The sequence below is a fragment of the Leptonychotes weddellii genome, chromosome 9, assembly GCF_054177405.1.
Source record: "Leptonychotes weddellii isolate Sample4059 chromosome 9, ASM5417740v2, whole genome shotgun sequence".
Lineage (NCBI taxonomy): Eukaryota > Metazoa > Chordata > Mammalia > Carnivora > Phocidae > Leptonychotes > Leptonychotes weddellii.
This window is the reverse complement of record NC_138377.1, coordinates 95517368-95538260: the sequence shown is the minus strand read 5'-3', so window position 1 is coordinate 95538260 and position 20893 is coordinate 95517368. Positions and strand designations below refer to the sequence as shown.

General features: G+C 42.7%; 1 protein-coding gene and 2 pseudogenes across 1 annotated transcript in view; all 3 read right to left on the bottom strand.

Moving 5' to 3' along the window:
- The window catches only part of MAP2K5 (mitogen-activated protein kinase kinase 5), a 234025-nt gene extending 218014 nt beyond the window's left edge, over nucleotides 1-16011 (bottom strand). Inside the window, exons 1-2 of the mRNA XM_081831876.1 lie at nucleotides 15247-16011; nucleotides 8845-8893 (exon numbers count right to left, since the gene is read on the bottom strand). Of these exons, the coding sequence (XP_081688002.1) occupies nucleotides 8845-8893; nucleotides 15247-15381 (184 nt within the window). The 5' untranslated portion in view covers nucleotides 15382-16011. The remainder of the gene's footprint in view (nucleotides 1-8844; nucleotides 8894-15246) is intronic.
- Nucleotides 2651-3125, bottom strand: LOC102739825 (cytochrome c oxidase subunit 6B1 pseudogene; annotated as a pseudogene).
- A 1540-nt stretch (nucleotides 16012-17551) lies between the features above and the next one.
- Nucleotides 17552-19922, bottom strand: LOC145723292 (large ribosomal subunit protein eL34 pseudogene; annotated as a pseudogene).
- Between the last annotated feature and the right edge of the window lie 971 nt (nucleotides 19923-20893).

Sequence of the window (20893 nt, the reverse complement as noted above, 5' to 3'; positions counted from 1 at the left end):
CAGATGGTAAACAAATATTATGAAGCAATCTTCACAAAATCTGCAGTGTGTCACAAATATACAAAATGGCAGAGTTTGGGAAAAGAGAATCATAACAGGCCATATGTTGTTAGCAATTTTATTTGAAGCAACATGCAATCCGAAAGAGAAACCAAGACGAGGAACATAAAGGCCCAATAGAGGAGAGGCAGCCTCAGGTAAGGGGAGGTCAGAATGGCAAGCACAGTACCTATCAGGGTAAACAGTACTCAACCAGCAGACGCCAGGGAGCTCTCAGCCAAACAGCACCCACTGCAGCGACAGGGCTCAAGTGGGCTTTCGAGAGAAACAATCTAGCTTCTACAAAGAGCAACAGAAAGTTAAGGCAATATATTATATGTCATTTGTCACGTTCCTTCAGCGCCAGGTGAGTCAATTAGGACTACAGCAAAGGCTTTTTCCCAAGACAAGAGGAAAGAAATGCAAACACAACTGTAGAGGTTAGAAAGACATTCAACAAGAAATTATCCAGAAAGGCTGTCAAGTTTATAGAGCCCTTCTTAGGTATGACAGCTAAGATCTGGAAAGGACTAGCAGTCCCAGTTTCTTTTTTTTTTTTTTTTTTAAAGATTTTATTTATTTATTAGAGAGCGAGCGAGAGAGAAACAGCGTGAGAGGGGAGAGGGTCAGAGGGAGAAGCAGGCTCCCCGCTGAGCCGGGAGCCCGATGTGGGACTCGATCCTAGGACCCTGGGATCATAACCTGAGCTGAAGGCAGTCGCTTAACCAACTGAGCCACCCAGGCGCCCCGCAGTCCCAGTTTCTATGGCCAAATCTTCTCGGCCATGAATTTTAATTGTGCTCCATGCCCCTGCCTCCTGATTCCTTCTTCACTTCTTTGCTCCCTTCCTCTCTCCAACAAATATGAAAATGCCCACTATAAAAGCATTGCCCCCTTGGAGCTTACACTCTAGACTGAAGGGATGAGGTGATGGGCTGCACAGGTATCTGGGGAAAGGTGTTCCAGGCAGAAGGAACAGCTAATACAAAGTCCTTGAAGTAGAATACCTGGCATGTTCAAGACACTGAAAGAAAGGCAGAGTAGCTACCACAGCATGAGCGGTGGGAGAGAAAGAGAAGAGTTCAGAGAAGCAGCTCTGTTGCAGAGTTGGGGGCAGATGAGAAAAATGCAGGACCTTGTAGGACATTTTAAGGACTTGGCTCTTACTCCTGAGTAAGATGGAAACCACTGGAGGGTGCTGAGTATTGTGATCTCACTTCTAAAGGATCACTTTGGCTGCTGTGTGCAGAACAGGCTGTGTGGAGGCGAAAGCAGAAACAGGGAGACCAGTTAGGAGACCACCATCATAGACCAGGTGAGAGGTGATGGTGGCCTAAACCAAGCTGAGATTCTGAGCAGTCATCATATGCTGGATATATTTTAATGCCAGAGCTAATGGGATTTTCTGATGGATGAGATAGAGAAGGCTTGTCCTTCATTCCTTCAACTATCCATGCATTCCAGAAACATACTGAGTGTCTACTATGTGCCAGGTACTATGATAGGGTTTCTAGAGACTCAAGAATGAGCAGTATTGTCTAGTGCCCTCAAGGAACAACTAGTCTGGTTCTTGAATAAAGGACTTGAACTTCTTAATTCGCATGCAAAAAAACAAGACTACTAATAAGCAGCTGTTCTCATAAGACTAAAAAGGATCTGGACTTTGTGCATGGATGATACTGCAAACCAAAATTTTAATAAATTAAAACTCTCTTCAAATAGTCTCAAATTCTAGGATGCATAATTAACTCTTACCTGTTAAATAACTTTTAGACTGTATACTATTGTGAGATACAATTTTTCATTAACCCACCTAGTTTTACTTATAAGCAACCACTTATCTTTTACACACACTACAGTTTAAGAAAATGAAATTTCATTTTTTCCAAATAATTTATGATTTCCAAATATTTTATAATTTAGACTTTTCTCCAAAGCAAAAAGGGGTTCTCACCCAACTATTCTTAAGGACACTGTCTTTGCTGTTTGGACATGAAGGGTATCTTCTACAGGTATTTCTCCAGTAATCAGCTATACTGATTTTCTATACTGTAAGAATTTATGACTTATGGGTGCCTGGGTGGCTCAGTCGGTTAAGTGTCTGCCTTCAGCTCAGGTCATGATCCCAGGGTCCTGGGATTGAGCCCCACATCGGGCTCTCTGCTCAGAAGGGAGCCTGCTTCTCCCTCTCCTACTCCCCCTACTTGTGTTCCCTCTCTCACTGTGTCTCTCTCTGTCAAATAAATAAATAAATAAAATCTTAAAAAAAAGAAAGAATTTACAACTTATATAATTTGTAATTTTGCTTTAAATGGTCATACTATGCCAAATTTAAAATGATGAACTGGGGGCACCTGGCTGGCTCAACTGGTAGAATGTGTGACTCTTGATCTTGGGGTTATGAATTCGAGCCCCATGTTGGGTGTAAAGATTACTTAAAAATAAAATCTTTAAAAAAAATGATGAGCTGGTTTTAAAATTTCCACCCAAAATAATCTTCCAGAAGTTCATAAAACAACTGAAATGAGAAGCGTAAAATGATCATGGTTGAAGAAAAACATAAATAAAATAAAGATTTATCCTACAACCCTATCTTTTTTTTTTTTTCCACTTTTCCAATGAGTATTTATTATTAGTTAAGCCATGATTCAGAATCCCAGGGTGGGGATCACCATGCACCCAGGTCCCCCTTCACCTCCCTGGGAGAAGGAGGGAGGACAGAGGAGAGGTGGGTAAAGCCAGTTCAGATCTTCCCAGGAAATGTGCCTTCTGCCCGCTGGTCGTCCCAGGCTGACACCCAGGATATGGGGCAGAGGGACTTGTACACACGACGGTAACATTCGCACACAGAGACATCACCCCCTTTAGCAGTCATTGCCTTCTCACAGCGGTGGAAGTCCAGGTAGTTCTGCCAGCAGTTCCTGGTCTGGTTCTGGTTGGGGAAGTGGCTGTCAAAAGGGGCAGTCTGGTAGTTCTTGATTTTGGTCTTGATGTCTTCTGCCATGGTGCTGATTCTAAACACATCACAGCAACACCTCGCAGCTCAATGTGACCCTCAGCACCTACAACCTTATCTTATGAACCAAAACTCAGAGGCACAACTTGACAAGTGTGAAGATACTTATGAAGGCTACAGACCAAAATATGGGAAGTCAGAGTGCCATGGGAAAGTGGGACCACGTGGTATTTACAGGTATAAGTCAGCACTTGTCTACATAGACTTACAGTGCATCTTTCAAGTCACCAGTAAGAACTTACCACCCAGTGCCTCCAGCCCAATAGTCACTCTGCAGCAGTCACCTGTCTAGACACAATCCAGGAAGAGGAGTACATGTGACAGATATGCACAGGAAACTCATTAGTGGGCACAGCTGATTTGTGTCGCCCCGTGTGTTGGTGTACTCATTAATCTGTTAATGAAACTGTGGAAATCAGCAGGGGTCTCTGGGCCTATGTGAATGTCAAGCTCCTACAGCACATGTAGGGCCCACACATGCAAACATTCAAGCCTTTTTATGGTAACGGAATTTAGCTTCGTCTCAGGAGTGTTCTCACATCTGGGGAAAGACAAATTATTCAGTAACTGGTACAGAGTCAGCTGTCTATGTGCTTGAAAAATAAACTTGGATTCCTCACCTGACTCCTCCTTTCACCAAAATAGACTGGAGATGGTACAAATATTTAAAATCTTCTGACATTTGTAATAAAAATGCAGGCACTTTTCAGAAAAAAAACCCCACACTAATACACATATGAACGTACGTATTTATATACATACCTAACGTGTGTGTGCTTAACCCTATTAAAGTAGAGCAAAAAAGAATATGGATGAATGCTTTTTCAATATCTGGAATGTGGAAGACCTTCCTAAGAATGACAAAAATCCAGAGGTCACAAGGGCAATATGATAAATCTGACCATGTAAAAACTTCACCTTCTCCGTGGAAAAAAAAGGAAGAGGGAAAAAGACCAAAGCAAGCTGAAAGCAGTAAACCAGACAAAAATAGCTCTAACATGTAAGACAAAGCCCCAGTTTTCTTAATATTGGAAAGCCCTTAAATCAATTTGAAACCTACAACCTAAAAGGAAAATGGGCAAAGGTGACAAAATGGTTCACAGAAATTAAATACAAATAACCAAAATACACATAAAAAGATACTCAAGCTCACTTATAATTGATACAAAATAAAACAATAACATAGTAATCTCTTCCACCTTTCAAACTGACATTGACTAGGAAGTTTGCTAATAAAAAAAATACCCAGAGTTGGTGAGGGTAGAGAGAAATGGGCATTCTCAAACATTGTTGGTGGGAGTGTAAATTGGTTCTACCCTTTAGAGAGCAACATGGTAATAGCTATTAAAATGTAAAATAGGGGTACTCTTTGTCTCAGTAGTTCCAACTCCTGGGAATTTATCCTACAAATATATTTCCACAATGTGGAAAGATATAAGGCGATGCCACTGACTGCAGCATTTTTTCTAATACTAAAAAACTGCTAACAACTTAAGATTAGTCTATCAATAGGTTAAATATATTAAGCCATGGCCATAAAATGAGGTATAATGTAGTCATCTGAAGGACTGAAGTTGCTTTGTGCATGCTGATGTTGGAAAGAGGTCCAATATATACTATAAATGGAGGCAAGGGAAATTAGTTGCAGTATAGTATATATTACATACAGAGAAAACTTCCATAAGGATACAGAAGAAGCTGTTAAATGGTGAACTAGAGAAATGGGGACTTTTAGTTTTCCTTTCAATTTTATGCTGCTTAAATTCTTTTTTAAAATCATCTATACCTTCTTAATTAAAAAAGATATCAGGGCGCCTGGGTGGCTCAGTTGGTTAAGCGACTGCCTTCGGCTCAGGTCATGATCCTGGAGTCCCGGGATCGAGTCCCGCATCAGGCTCCCTGCTCGGCAGGGAGTCTGCTTCTCCCTCTGACTCTCCTCCCTCTCATGCTCTCTGTCTCTCATTCTCTCTCTCAAATAAATAAATAAAATCTTTAAAAAAAAAAAAAGATATCAAACACTAGATATTGGAAAGTATTGTTATTTGCACTCAAATTATAAGGGGAAAAGGACCAAAAAGGGGTAACATGAAAAAGGTCTAGGGCCATCAGTCCAAGAGGTGAATTCAGCATAAATGCGCCTGCCTCCCCTCATCCAGCCTAACTCCCCTCGGAAACATTATTCCCAGGAACAGAAACCGGAAAGAATAGAGTCACTGTAGACCCTCTGCCCTCTCAGGACAGAGGGCTTAGTCAAGTGTGGGAATTTGAATTTGGAGCCTGACTGGTCCACCACCAGCCAGTTTATATCCCGTGCCTGGACAACAGCACAAATAATCCAAAAAAGCAAATGATTTACTTGGCTTTAGGTCACATTAATTTTAAAATTCTCATCTGAATATGGACACACAACATTCCATTTTATTCAGCAAGGATGTTCCCACAAGGCACTAAGCTAAGTACTAAGAAGAGAACAAGAATGAAATAAAACATGGTACCTGTCATCAAGTCATTCAAAATCTAGTGAAGAAGGGAAAAACGCACACAGCTCATCAGAAGGCAAGCCCAACGCTCTAGCAAAGGTGTGGAGAGAGATTAACCCCATTTGGGCGGGGGGGGGGGGTGGTGTCAGAGGCCTCAGCCAATAGACAGCACTTCTCAGAACTGCAGAATCTGTACCATTACCTTTCCCCTCCTTTCCACTTATCAACTCATTTCCTTGATAAATTTGACAACACCCTTTCTCTTGTTGCTTAATTCATATCACTAAATACAATACCATCTCTTTTGCAAAAAAAAATCAACTCATGTTACATATACTTTTCAATATTAAATATATTACCATAAATACATCTTTGTTCAAAGTTTTAACTGGGAGTTGTTCCATCATGGCTATACACTACTGAAATAGCTCAAAAATGTCAGCAAATTAGCTTACAAACTACACCTTTCCAAATATTTCCTCTACATAGATTCCATTTATTAGTTCAGATCTTTGGGTCAGAACACAAAGTCATCCTAGAACAATCATGAAAAAAGCCAGGCTAGGATTTTAATCTAAGCTAAAGAAACAAAGACTATTACTATTTTGTCTATGTTCTGGGGTTTTATTTTTGGTTTTGGTTTTGCCTAGAACTGGTCAAGACACAGATGGGTATAGAGCTGCTACCCTCTTCTCGGTAAAGAAGGAACAACATTTCTGAGAACTTAAACCAAGGTATTTAAACATTTTTTCTCTTAGTGTTAGATATACTTTTCAGTATTAAATATATTACCATAAATATTTCTTTGATTAAAGTGTTATTTATTCAAGAGCTGTTCCATAAGCCATGAAAACCATACTTAACAAACTTCATAGGCTTTTAACATACTTGGTTATAAAGAGTGCATGTTTCACAGTCAAAAACAACTATGTTTAAATCTGGTTCCACCACATTGATGACTTTGGTAATCATTTCCTGTTTCTGAGCCTCAGTTTCCCAAAGGTATAATTTTCCTACCTCACAGAGTTTTTGTAAGGATCAGCAACAATCTAGGTAAATCATCGAGTCTGCTGCCAGGCAAAGAGCAAGCCATCAATAAATGACAGCTAGAATAATCGATGTTATTACTATGAATCCTAACTCTGGAAGCCAGTGGGGCACAGGTACATCAAGCCACTTTGTGGGACCCAGAGGGCAAGAAGTAGGATGTATAAAGTAAGCTTCTTTTCTGCTACATTTATGAACAATCAGAATAAGTGACTTCAAGAATGATTACAACTTGCAGAACAGTGTCAAAGTGGCTGAGAATGTATACATGCTCTGGAGTCTACATGAGAAAATCCACTTCACCACTCACTAGACTTTGAGCAAGCTGCTCAGAGGAGATGTCCTTTCCTCAACTAAAATGGAGCTAATAACCATAAGAGACACTTAATCATAGGAAACAGACTGAGGGTTGCTGGAGGGGAGGGGGGTGAGGGGATGGGGTAACCGGGTCATTGGCATTAAGGAGGGCATGTGATAGAATGAGCACTGGGTGTTATATACAACTAATGAATCACTGACCTCTACCTCTGAAACTAATAAGACACTATATGTTAATTAATTGAATTTCAATAAAATTTAATTTAATTAAAAAAAAATAAAAACAAACAAAACAATCCTTTGAAGTACTTCAAGGGGATCTTGCGAAGGTTAAATTAAATGAGATAACCATGGAATGTTCTTAGCACAGCACCTGGCAACAGTGACAGATGTTTACTATCGGCCTGTCCATGAAACCCTTGGTGCCACCAGGGACTTCCCAAAAAGGGTCTGAAGAGCTTGCAACACTAATATGTACTTCAGATACATGTACCATTTTTCAACAGTATATAGACTCCAATGTGGTTAATAAAATACTAATTATTTTAAGAGTTCTATGCAAGTGACTTTTAAATATATGGAATGATTGTCGAAAATATTCAAATAATAGAGAAAGAGAGAAAGGAAAAAGTGTGCTCATTTAGCCAACCATGCCCCATTCTAACCCTAAAGTCCACTTTCCAGGGGGAACCACTGCAAGGCACTGTGGTGGGCACTCTTCAGATCCTTGTCTCTCAATATAGACACGAAGCAGGGAGGCACAGGGATTAGCTATGTTACAAAATGGGGTCATACCATACATACTATTTGTTTATTCAACAATGTATCATGGAAATCTATTCCCATGCCAATGCATAAAATCCTTACTCATTCTTTTTAGCTGCTGTTCAATTGGTTGCTGCTTCAGATAATGGATAACTTATGAATCCACTATTCTAGGCATTTAGCTTTCCTCTAATTTTCTCCGATTAAAAATAATTCCACAATGAATATTTTGTTTGAAGGGCATTCAACACATGGGCAGGTATCTCTGTTGAAAAGCTTCCTAAATGTGAAGCTGCTGAATCAAAGGTTTTGCACATTTTATATTCTGGTAATAATACTGGTAATATATTGTCAAATTGTCCTCCAAAGAGAACATAAATAAAAGAGAGGACACTGTGCTCACTGTCATTAACCATCTGCTTAAAAACCAAGAACAACAAATAAACTATAATGTGGAGAAACCGTACATTTTCTCAGGGAAAAATGGCCCTCACCTTCAAAAGAAAAGACAGGAACCACAACTAAAAATCCTACTCTATCCTTCTCAACACCAGAGCCCCTTTCTATGAACTAAACCCTCATCTTAACATTCCCAAACCCTAACATCCCCTGCAATGACCTGGCTCATGTCAAAACTAGTTTTCTAGTCCATCCTGCCCCTCCCAATCCCCAAGCCAACTGCGGGGGTGGGGGGGGAGGGGAGGGAAGGAGGAAGGACTCAAGACCTGAAGGGCTACTGTCATCATGTACCAGCCACACCAAGCCCCACTAAAACAGAATTATTCCATGCAATGCTCACTTAAAGTTCTAGTCTGTTGCTGTTTTAAAGCAGCAATGGATTACAATTTCTTAATCAATAATCACTGGCCTACAGGTAGTTTACACGTTTCATTTTGTCCCACAATAGTATTACACTGAGGAGCAAGAGCAGATAAAGGTCATGTTGGTAATTAAAGCTATATTATAGAAATATGCACACCCAAGATATGATTAAATAAGAAAATATTACTCAGTTCAGTATCATCATTAAACTTGCATTAATTTATAAATATTTAAATGTACCATATGATGATCATAAATAATCTGTACTTGTCAGTTTCTAAAGTAATGCAACCCATAAACCCTTTGAAAAATTACTGCAGAAAGGAATAGTCAAGAAAGTATACAAGCCAGACTTACATTCAAATGCTGTGGTTGTTGCTTCAGGCAGAACCTGGCCTATCACATCCTAAACAAAGAAAGAATAAAGAAACACAATTAGCCATCTTCTTTATTGCTAACATGTGGCAAATCCTAGAGGAAATATGAGAACCTGAAAAAGATTTTTGAAATGTTGGCATAAACTATAAAAACATTAGCTCATAATCACACTTAGCCCAGCAATGTAAGCCCAGAGTTTAAATCTCTATTTGGGGACTGGGGCGGGGGAGGTGGTTCTTTACCAAATCTAGTCTGTATTTTTTTTTTTTTTTAAGATTTTATTTATTTTTTGACAGACAGAGACACAACGAGAGAGGGAACACAAGCAGGGGGAGTGGGAGAGGGAGAAGCAGGCTTTCTGCTGAGCGGGGAGCCCAATGTGGGGCTCGATCCCAGGACCCTGGGATCATGACCTGAGCCGAAGGCAGACGCTTAACGCCTGAGCCACCCAGGTGCCCCTCTAGTCTGTATTAATATCATAATCTTTCACTCTTGATTCAACAGCGTATACACACTGTGTATTTAAAAAACACACAGTTTGTTCTATGGAAGGCTGTGGAATATACTACCAATAGAAAGGTGTTTAGGAGTCAGACTAGGCTGGGTTTGAATCTCAGCTCTCTACTTACTAGTTGTGTGACTGCAAACAAATTACTTAACCTCTCTGAGCATCTATTTGATTATCCTCCAATATGGGTCTAGTAATACTCACAGAGGTAATGCAATTAAATAATAAGCAGAAGTTAGCCTAGCACATTGTAGACAACAAATGTAGTTTCTGATAATAACTAGCAACATCTCGCCTTGTATTCATAGTGCAGAGAGTTAAAAAAAACAAGTTTCCATGATATATTATTCCAATGATGATATTAACCTATAGCACTACATTTGATACAATTTTTATCAACCTTTACTCTTAAGCAACTGGAAAACATACACTTAATGACACCAGAACAGAGTTAATCTAGCCTACAAAAAAAATTTTGTTTAAGGTATATAATCTGATATCCATGTTTAAATGAACCCATAAAGTTGCAATCTTGAAAATCAGTCTACAGAGACAGCTTAGTTAGAGAGGCATGGAACATCTTCAAGAAATAGCCAGTTCTGGGAAAAGTGACCCTCCATTACGTCCAGCTTAACCCAAATGGTCTGCAAACCTCACTGCTCTTGGGGAGCTCTGCCACAGCGTCCCTCCTGGACTCTGCCAGGAACTGGCACCAGGCAGCCGGCTGACAAAGCGGCTTGCAGTAGTTCTCAGCAGGGAGCCCACAGCCCTTCCAAGTGGGGCACTTAGCAGAGTGGCGGCTGCAACTTCCTTCCAAAGGCAGTTCTTTAGAAGCTTTTGCTGCAGTGGAAATTTGCATAATAGCCTTGCCTCTACAGTGCCTTTTTTTTTCCTGAAAAATAAATCTGTGCATATAAAATTGATCAAAGAGAGCTATCTGAGGCAGCCCTCGCTCATTAGAGCCAAAGGAGGTGATTTTTTTCCTTCTGATTCTAGTCTTAGCAAATGAAACATCAACTCTGAGGAAGTAGTTCTAAAAAATTTTAGTGTTAAAGAAATCCTATACACTTATAGGCAGAAAGTATTTATTGCCAGGTAAATGGAAACTGTAGAGCGAGTATGGAATATACTATACAGGCAGCTAGCATAAAGCCTGACTATGTGGACTAGAGCCGAACTGCTAAGGCTGGACCTTGGCTCTGCCATTCAGTAGCTGAGTGACTGAATCTCTCTGCGCCTCAGTTTCCTTCTGTGTAAAATGAGATCGTAACTGTACTTACCTCATAGGACTAAATGAGTTCAGATTTGTAAAGTGCGTAGAAGAGTGTCTAGCACGCGGTAAGCGCCACATGAGTGTCTATTAAATAAAACAAGTCACTGATGACTGGAACGTCACAAAGCTTACCTCACAACGAAACCCTAAATTTCAGCACCCAAGGATGGGTGGATGGTCATTCATTCACCTACATCATCCTTCGATAGCATTTACTGAGGACCTTTTCTAGCTGGGTGTGTAGTTAAAAACAAGCTGGGGGACTCCACCCTCAACCCTCCAAGTTGAGGTTACCTCTGGTTACTTCAAGGGAACTCTGACCACCTCAATCTTGAGATGTGAACTCTATAGTAATCGCAACCTAATTTAGGATCCTTCCTACTTATGAATAGCAGAACCCATCAAGCAGCAAATTTCTAATGACTAGCTGAAAACCTTGCTTGGCAGCAATGGCATCCTTTGCGCATCAACATAATCAAGGAGCCACATAGGTTTTACACCTAATGTGGGGAAAAGGAGAAAGAAAAAGCAAACTTGCTTGAGAGAATCATGAGAACCATGTGAACACAACCAACAATCTTATTTTGTTAAAGCAAATAAAGTGGGGCTTATCATAATGCCAAAGAGCTAAAAAGCTTCAAAATTAGTTAATACCTACTGGTTATTTCTAAGCAGGGCACCTTTAATAATTTTACATAAATTTTCCAGTTATATTTTAAGTGACTTATTCCCCCCCCAAAAAAACACCTGTCTTATTCCCAACATAACATTTACCTAAAGAAGGTTTCAAAAGAAAACTTAAATTTAAATATCTTAATGGTGAACACTTCTTGATCCTTTTCTTCTCTGTGCTTTTAATAAATCCATCAACTATATGATGGGCCAAAAGTATAACTAAGCATCTACAACAGGCCAGGAGCATAAAGATCACAAAGCGGTAGGCTATAGAAGAATAAGATTTAGAAAGATGCTAGTCTGGTCAGAGATAAAGACAAACCTAAAAGAGTAACAAAATAGAGCACTTATAGTATAAGAGCAAACAAAAGACATAAATAGCAAATAAGTATTTGCTAACTCAGGAGGCAGGAAAAAATCAAAGACTCAGTTTAGACAAAAATTTCACAGATGAGAGGAAATCTGAGCTGGGACTTGGGAGACAGGATTGATATAGCAAGAAGAATAAGAGGAACATTCTCTCTTCCCACTGAGTAGTTGAGATCTCCTGCACAATCTTCCCAAAACTGGGGGCTGTTTCTACAAGGAACAGAACACAGAACAGAAAGCTGAAAAACAGATCACCAAATGTCTCTGTCCTCGGAGACCAGCCAGTCTCTAATTATTCAGATGCAGGACAAAGACCCAGAGAGGCCGAGTGACTTCTCAAGGGTCTCCCAGCCTTTTGATGGAGCTGTGACAAGAGCCCTCAACTGCAACCCCACATCCAAAACATGCTCAGGTACAGATGACTCAGTGACCACAAACTGCTTCTGGCTTCTGTTTCTGGTGTGGCCCAAAATGAGCTGTGTGGCTTTAGCATCTTCCCCCTCTGGGGTTCATGCTCCCTCATTTGAAAACTGGGGTGAAGTTATATTAGATGACAGGGATGCTTCCAAATTTCATTAGGCTTTAAATTTTAAGGCTCTAAGCCAAAGATGCTGATGTATCTGTGGTTTTTGCCAATCTCTTGATGAAAATGAGGTGACCCTAGAGAAGAGATCACAGGTGTCCACCAGGATCTGGGCGTGCAGTTCATAGAGCCTGCTATTAAGAGCATAAGAGATAGCACAGCACCCATTGCTAAGAGACCTTCATCAGGCCTTCCTGCAAAGCATGCTCCACCTGGGCTTACCTGTGCATGCGCATGTGAGAAGACACATGGCACTCTGAGCTCTAGATGGTGGGACCATTTGTGCAAAGTTTGCTTTAAGGCCAGTCAGCCTGGAGCCAAGGAACCATTGAGAGATGCTTGAGAAGCAGAAGACCCAGGCCCTGTCCCTTATGTTATAACAATACTTATAAAGCACTTACTACATTCCAGATTGTTCTAAGTGCTTTATGTATATCTACTCTAGTAGTCCTCATACTCCATCAGGTGGGCACTATTTTTATCTCCCACTCTCCACTTTTTTTTTTTTTACAGATGAAGAACTGAGACAGAGAAGACACTTGCCCAAAGTGAGTCTGGTAAGGCTTGCAATTTAAACCCAGGGAGTCTGGCCCAGAGTTTGTGTTTTTAAACATCTCACCATTCTATTTTTTTTTTTTTTAAAGAGTTTATTTATTTGAGAGAGAGACAGCGAGAGAGGGAACACAGCAGGGGCAGGGGAGAGGGAAAAGCAGGCTCCCCACTGAGCAGGGAGCCCAATGTGGGGCTCGATCCCAGGACCCTGGGATCACGACCTGAGCCGAAGACAAACGCTTAACTGACTGAGCCACCCAGGTGCCCCTGCACCATTCTATTTTAAATAATACTTTCTGTTATTTCAAATGAGCAAAGTGAAAGAAAGCTCACATCTTTCTCATCACAGGCATGATTCCACTTAATCTTTGCAAGTCTTGAAAACAGGTATAGTCCCTATTTTACAAGTAAGGAAACTAAGGCTAAAAGAGGCAGAGTGACTTGCCTAGTTAGTGGGACTGCCTGCAATTAAACCCATGTTTCTAGATTCAAAACCCAGGAGCCTGGTCCACAAAACCATAACTGCATGCATCTTCTTTGAAGCTCCCTTTGAAATATTTGAACAAATATTTCGGGGGGCGCCTGAGGTGGCTCAGTTGTTAGGCTTCTGCCTTCGGCTCGGGTCATGGTCCCAGGGTCCTGGGATCGAGCCCCACATCCGGCTCTCTGCTTGGCGGGGAGGCCTGCTTCTCCCTCTCCCACTCCCCCTGATTCTGTTCCCTCTCTTGCTGTGTCTCTCTCTGTCAAATAAATAAATAAAATCTTAAAAAAAAAAAATTTTCAGGATGCTATGGAGCTCCAGAGACAGAGGGGAGACAGAAAAGTCCATCTCCTCCAGAAGTTTACCATTTCAGTGGAAGAGATAGACAGACAAAACTGACAAAACCTGTGACCTCTGCTGGAGCAAAGCTGTGGGAACACAGAGGATGGGCACATAACCAAGATTAAGGTAGAGGAAAAGTGAAGCTGGGCTCTGAATGGCAGGTAGGAGTTGGCCAGCTGAAGAAAGGGGCTGAGTGGAGACAGCCTGGAAGAACTCAAGGTTAGTTCTATGTACCTGGAGCACATGATCCTCCCAGGGGTGTGGTGAGAGATGGAGCTGGTGCCAGATAGGCATAAGCCAATCCACGTGGGCCTAGAGGACTGTGCTAAAAAGTTTGGGCCTTGTCATGAGGGAGGAAATCTATATGTATGTGAGTGTGTGAACTCAAAGGGAAGGGCAACATCTGGTGTACAAGATTGGAAGCTGCTGGCTCACTCCAGCTTCGGGACTCCTGGCCCAGACACCTGAAAATCTGTTATGTTCTGCGTGGTCAGTAAAATCTAGAATTCAAAATGTAGGTATAGGAATCAAATTTTGATTGAGTCACCTACGACTACCAAAAAAAAAATCACATCAGAAATCTCCCTCCTCCCAAGAACCTCTGCTCCGCCCCATCTTATCTTGCAGGTAAGATACACCACAGATTTGGTACCTGCAACATGCTTCTGGGTATGTCAGTTCTGCTTTTCATACCTCAATCATTCAATATATAAAATGGGCACAATGCACTCTGGCTATCTCAAATGTGTGCTAAGAGATGAGAAGTGGCAGCGCAGCACGTGGGAAAAAATTACTAAGTAAGGAAATCTGAGTTCTGGTACTGACTCTCCCACTCAGGAGCAACACAGTTTTGGAAAAGCCATTCCGCCTCACTGCTCCTCAGTAACTATCTCAAAAAAGGTAAGAGGTCTCAACAGGCCACCGCCAAGATTACACTCTGCTCTTACATCCCATGACTTTATTTGAAATATGTTCCGAGTATCCTGAGAGTAATGACACAGCATTGATTCCAAGATGTACCCTTTCCCTCAACGCTAGCATCTCTGAAATTGGGCTACTTTTGTATAATGTGCAGCAGGTCACAGTTAAACGGGCAGTATTTTTTCTGAATGGTACATAAAATAGTATCTTTAAAAAATGACACCTTAGGTTTGCTGAAACATGGCAAATTCAAGCTGCCTAGTTTCCCTTTCTCCAGGAGTCAACAAGTTCAGGGAACTCGGTAGAAAGGCATGGCTGGAATCTGGCCAGGGACATTCTGAGAAACACTTCGGGAAAAAACTTCTAGACTCAGCTTTTTGCATCCAGTTGGTTGCTTCTGTGTGTACGTCCCAGTCCAGGCTGTGAGCTCCTTGAGGGCAGGGGTTCAATCTGATTCATCTCTATTTCCCCAGGGCCCTGCACAATTGCCAGATTTCAGTACATGCAATTAATCAATGCTGTCGTTGAAGCAATAAAACTGCCCTCACAGGAGGCCAGCAATGGCCACCGCCACTAGCTCGGGCCACCAGGCTCAGATTCAGTGGATAAGGTGCTGACTACCCCACAAATCCCTGCGCCCTCCTCAGTGGGATTTGAAGACTGAGATTACCACTCACCAGCACATCCCTGAAGAGTAACTGCGGCCCGGAGTGCACTGTCCAGTCCACCGCGCCACTATTTGGAATCTTGATACGAATCACCAGCACCTGGTTCTCCATGGCATGGAAGGGGCCAAGGGCCAGCCACAGCATTACACGTTACAGGGACTCACATCCTGGGGTAGGAAGTACCCACTGGATCCTGGTTAAGCGAGGGCTCCAAGAGGTGACAAGGGGACCGAGGGGAGGAGGACGGTGCGGGGGGCAGTAAAGAGAGAAGGAGGGGTCTGGAAGACGCCCGCAGGCACCGAGCCAGACCCAGGCTGTATGGGGTCGGAGCTGCCTCCCTGTGAGCGTGGACGGAGCAGGAGGAAGGGGCCGGTAGGAACTAGCGGAGGTTAGAAGGTTCTGGAGTTGGAAAACTGGGCGAAACGGGATCGTGAAGCTCTCTGCCGTCTGTGTGGGCGTGAGGAGACGACCCCGTTTTAGGGAGGCAGAGCGGCAGGTGTCCACTCCTCCTTAGTGGAGAGTGGAGGGTCCCCGACTGGACGGGACTCAGTCGGGAGCTGTTTGGAAGGAGCCCCGGAGCCCCCAGACCACGAGAAAGCTGAGGAGGGCCTTCCGCGGGAGGGTCGGGGAGCCAGTCCTGTTCCCCACCCCGACTGAGAGGGCGCGGCGCGCACGGGCTCAAACCCGGCCGCCCCAGGCCGAACGTTCCGGCTGCGGCGGCAGCGGCGGCGGCAGGAGGAGGAGGAAGGCGCGGCGAGGGCACTGTTACTCCGGAACCAAAACGCACGGCACCGGAACCCCGGGAGCCGGCGAGAGGGACCCGCCTCCCGCGGCGCCATGTTGGAAGAGGGCAGCTCCCGGCCAGCCCCGCCCCCGCGGCGGGGCGGGCGGGACCCGGGGAGTGCGCGCAAAGTGCGGGGACCGGCTTGAGGGCCGGCGGGGCTTGCCTAGTCGGCAGACCTCCGTCGTTCTGTGGCCGCCCGCGGCGACCGAGTGACGGTCCTTGCCTTTCCCGACCCTCGTTAAAGGCGGCCAGGTGAAACCATCTAACAAACGAAGGACGAAACTGAACTGGGACTGGGTCCGCCAAAAGCCAATTGACGACACAAAATTGCGTACCGTTTGCGGCAGCCCCAGAAAGAAGTGCAGCTCTCCTTTATCCCTACTTTGTCAAGCCGTCTACCTTGACGGGGTTTGTGCATCAAATTAGCAAGAGCAAGGCAAGAACTAAAAAAGTGCTTGTCTTTTTCTCTTCCTTCTTACACGCCACACATGCGGAAGGTCATCGTCTTCCTCTCGTATTAGCCACGAGTGTATGAATTCTTTTTGTTTTACCCCACGATTGCCCTGAAATAGTAAACATCCCTCTGTTCAAAAGCAACAGTTAAGGGCGCCTGGGTGGCTCAGTTGGTTGGGCGACTGCCTTCGGCTCAGATCATGATCCTGGAGTCCCTGGGTCGAGTCCCGCATCGGGCTCCCTGCTCGGCGGGGAGTCTGCTTCTTCCTCTGGCCCTCCCCCCTCTCATGTGCTCTCTCTCATTCTCTCTCTCTCAAATAAATAAATAAAATCTTTAAAAAAAAAAAAAAGCAACAGTTAAGAAAACCAGGGAAGAGTTCAACTGCCAGGGGACAGCTGCAGTAGTGGCATCATGTTCTATTATTAAATCGTTGCAGAAAATATCCGGTCTCGTCCATAAATTTTCAACTAGATAGCAATGTTTACGCAATCGGTGATACCTCAGGCCAGTAGCAATAACCCTGGGTTGTTTTTAAATGCCTTGTTAACCTCATTTTAAAGTGCATAATTGTGTTGATCTATGGTGCCTAGATAAAAGTTTGTTTACAAATTGCAACGTGTAGGTTGGTCCATAATCTGCTAATAAAGGGGCACATGTCGCTTTACTTTTGGGTGCTGAATTTTGTATAAACTTCGCGGGAGAGGAGTGGCAGTTTCCCCCTAACACTCAGTTTAGTCACGCGAGAGAAAAAATAATTTAAATGTTGATTAGTTTCAGTATAATACCAAAAAATTTTGTGCAGAGTTTTCTCTGCCTGAATTTCTTTTAAATTTAATTTGAAAGTCCCTGTAGGAGATAAATTATCTCTTTTTAGTTATTGTAGATTAATAGCTTAGGTAGAAATTCATTTAATCAGATGCTCCAGATATTCTGAAATTGCCCTTTTCCACCTGCACCTCAGTCCCGTGAAAAGTAAACAGTGTGCCCAAGGTCCCCATGTACGTTTCATTGTAAGTTCATTTCCTATTATTTGAGAAAATAGACCACAAAACTAGAAATTTTCTATGAACCTATCATTTGTTAAACAGCTTTTTAATTCATAGTACTATGGGGAAAACCAACTCAATTTGTACTTTCAATTTTTCTGGATAGGTATGTACCCAGAAGTGGAATTGCTGGATCATATAGTAATTCTATTTTTAATATTTTGAGGAACCACCATGCTGTTTTCCACAATGACTGCACCATTTTGCATTCCCACCAGCAATGCACGAGGGTTCCAATTTCTCCACACCTTCACCAACACTTGCTATCTTCTGTATTTTTTATATTAGCCATCTATTGGATGTTAGGTGGTATCTCACTGTGGTTTCAATGTGCATTTCCCTAGTGATTGGTGATGTTGAGCATCTTCTCACATGCCTGTTGTCCATTTATATATCTTCTTTGGGGAACCGTCTATTTAATTCCTTTGCCCATTTTTTAAAAAAGATTTATTTATTTGTTTGAGAGAGAGAGAGAGATCATGAGCAGGAGGGGCAGAGAGAGGGAGAGAGAATCTCAAGCAGAGCCCATGCTGAGTGCTGAGTGCAGAATCCAACACAGGGCTCTGTCTCACAGTGCTGAGATCATGACCCCAGCCAAAACCAAGAGCTGGACACTTAACTGACTACACCACTTAGGCTCCCCCCTTTGCCCAGTTTTAAAGCGGGTTATTTATGGTTGTTGTTGTAAAGTGATATTTTTTTTAATGAGGAAAATCCATTTTGCTATTGTAAATCACAGAGGTTTTCTTTAATCTCTTTTTACCTTGCTCTAAATCTTGAGTTCTTAACCCAGAATCTGACTCCTTCCTACCACTTCACAGCTGCTACCCCAGTTCAAACTACCCTTGCTTTTTTTTCCTAATCTTCTGTTTCCACCTTTGCTACTACTCTATTCTCAACCTAGTTGCCAAGGTTAGATCAAGTCACTCCTTTGGTTAAAATTCTCCAGATGGCTTCCTAACTTGTGCAGGGTAAAAAATGAAGTCCTTTCCTTGACCTATAAAACTCTGCACATTCTGCTCCTGATACTTTCTGGACCCTCAAACCTCATCTCCTACTACTCTCCCTCATTCACACCAGCCTCCTTCTCACTGTTCCTTGAACACATCAGGCATTCCACCTCAGGGCCTTTGCATTTGCCATTCCCCCTGCCTGGATTGCTCTTAGCCCTGGTATCCAGATGGCTCACTGCCTCACATTCTGCAGGTCTTTTGCTGTTGTTGTTATTATTTTATTACTCAAAAATGGCTTCTTTTTTCTTTTTCTTTCTTTCTTTTTTTTTTTTTTTTAGCTTTCTGACTCTGTGCTTGTGCTTTCAACACTTCCACAATGATTTGCTGCTCCTTGATAAGGAAAGCATGCTTGATCCTGTCTCGAACACACTTAGCATACATGGAACCACCATAGGCCCTGCTGACATGTTTTTCTGTTTTAGACAACCTCATAAGGACTTTAGGTCTCACTGCACGAACTCCTTAAAGTCAGCCTGGGCATAGGCTACATGGAGATTTTGGTGCTTTCCCAACCTTGTTGGTATAAAGGTAAAAAATTCTATTATCAGGGGTTCTGGACAGTCTAGTTTTGTTAGAAGCTGTATTGTAGGACAGCCTGCGACGGTATGTCAAATGCTGGACCATTCTGAACGCCCATGGATGCCCTCCCCAGAAGAGCACATTCTGTAGGTCTCGACTTAAATGTCACCTTCTAGCTGCAGCCTTCCTTTAGCACACACTATGGAAATTACAAACCAGTCCCAAACCCACTCCACCCATAGATACAAGCTCTTTTATTTTTCTCCTAGCACTTATCACTAACATATCAGGGGTTTCACTCATTTGTTTGTCTCTCCACTAAACTCTAAGGTAATGAGGGAGGGGAACTGTGTGTGTCTTTATTCGCTGCCATGTCCCTAGCACCTAAAATAGTACCTGGCACACAGCGGGCACTTTAATAATATCTGTTGAGTGAATGAATGGATTTTGAAGGCAAGGTGGATTGAGTAATAGGAATGCAACTGCCATGTACATTCCTTGCCTATCGTAAGCCTCACTTGCTCCTTTGCTTTGCTACCACCACCATCAAGAATAACAACCATTATGGACTCCCAGTGAACTACAAATTTTATAGCAAACATTGATTCCCTCCTATGCTCGAGAATTCCACTTATCTTCTTCAGGGCCTACTGTGGGCCCTTATGTATAACACTCAAATAGTTGCTGATTAATTTTGATTTAAAAGAATATGACGTGGGGCGCCTAGGTGGCTCAGTCGGTTAAGCGTCCCACTCCTGATTTCAGCTCAGATCATGATCTCAGGGTCATGAGATCAAGCCCCATGTTGGGTTCTGCGCTGGGGGTGGAGTCTGCTTAAGATTCTCTCTCTCTCTCTCTCTCTCCCCCTCTGCCCCTCCCCCCTCACATGTGTACACACACACACTCTCTCTCTCTAAAAAAATAAATAAATAAAATAAATAAAAGAATATGATTAGAACAGAGGATGAAAACTCTTAACTTCCCAGTGGAGAAACCTAGCAAGACACCATCTTAAACAAATGATCAAGGTTAACTTCCCCAGTAATAGGTCATGTTGGTATCATGTGCTCTCTAATATGAGGCAGTAAGAAGGGCAGTTGACCTCTGTGGTCTTCTCCCCAAAACTCATAGCCCCGATCTAATCATGAGAAAAACATCAGACAAACCCAAATTGAGGGACATTCTACAAGGTACCTGACAAGTACTCCTTAAAACTGTCAAGGTTGGGGCACCTGGGTGGCTCAGTTGGTGGGGTGTCTGCCTTTGGCTCAGGTCATGATCCCGGAGTCCCAGGATTGAGCCCCATGTCAGGCTCTCTGCTCAGCAGGGAGTCTGCTTCTCCCTGTGACTCTCCCCCCTCTCATGCGCTCTCTCTCTCTCTCACTTTCTCTCTCTCAAATAAATAAATAAAATCTTAAAAAAAAAAACCTGTCAAGGTCATAAAACACAAAAAACAAAGAAACTGTCACAGACCTGGGAAGACTAAGAAGACACGATGACCGAATACATTGTGAGACCCTCAGTGGAATCCTGGAACAGGAAAAGAACAATAATGAAAACTGGTGAAGTCCGCAGTTCAGTTAGTAATAATGTACCAATGTTGACTTCTTTGACTTCTTAGTTTTGACAACTAAGTTATGTAAGGGGCTAACATTAGGGAAATCTGGGTGAGGTATCATATATAGGAACTCTCTAATACCTTTGCAATTTTTCTGTAAATCTAAAATTATTTCATGGGCACCTGGGTGGCTCAGTCAGTTAAGCATCTGCCTTTGGCTTAGGTCTTGATCTCAGGGTCTTGGGATGGAGTCCTGCATCAGATTCCCTGCTCAGCGGGGAG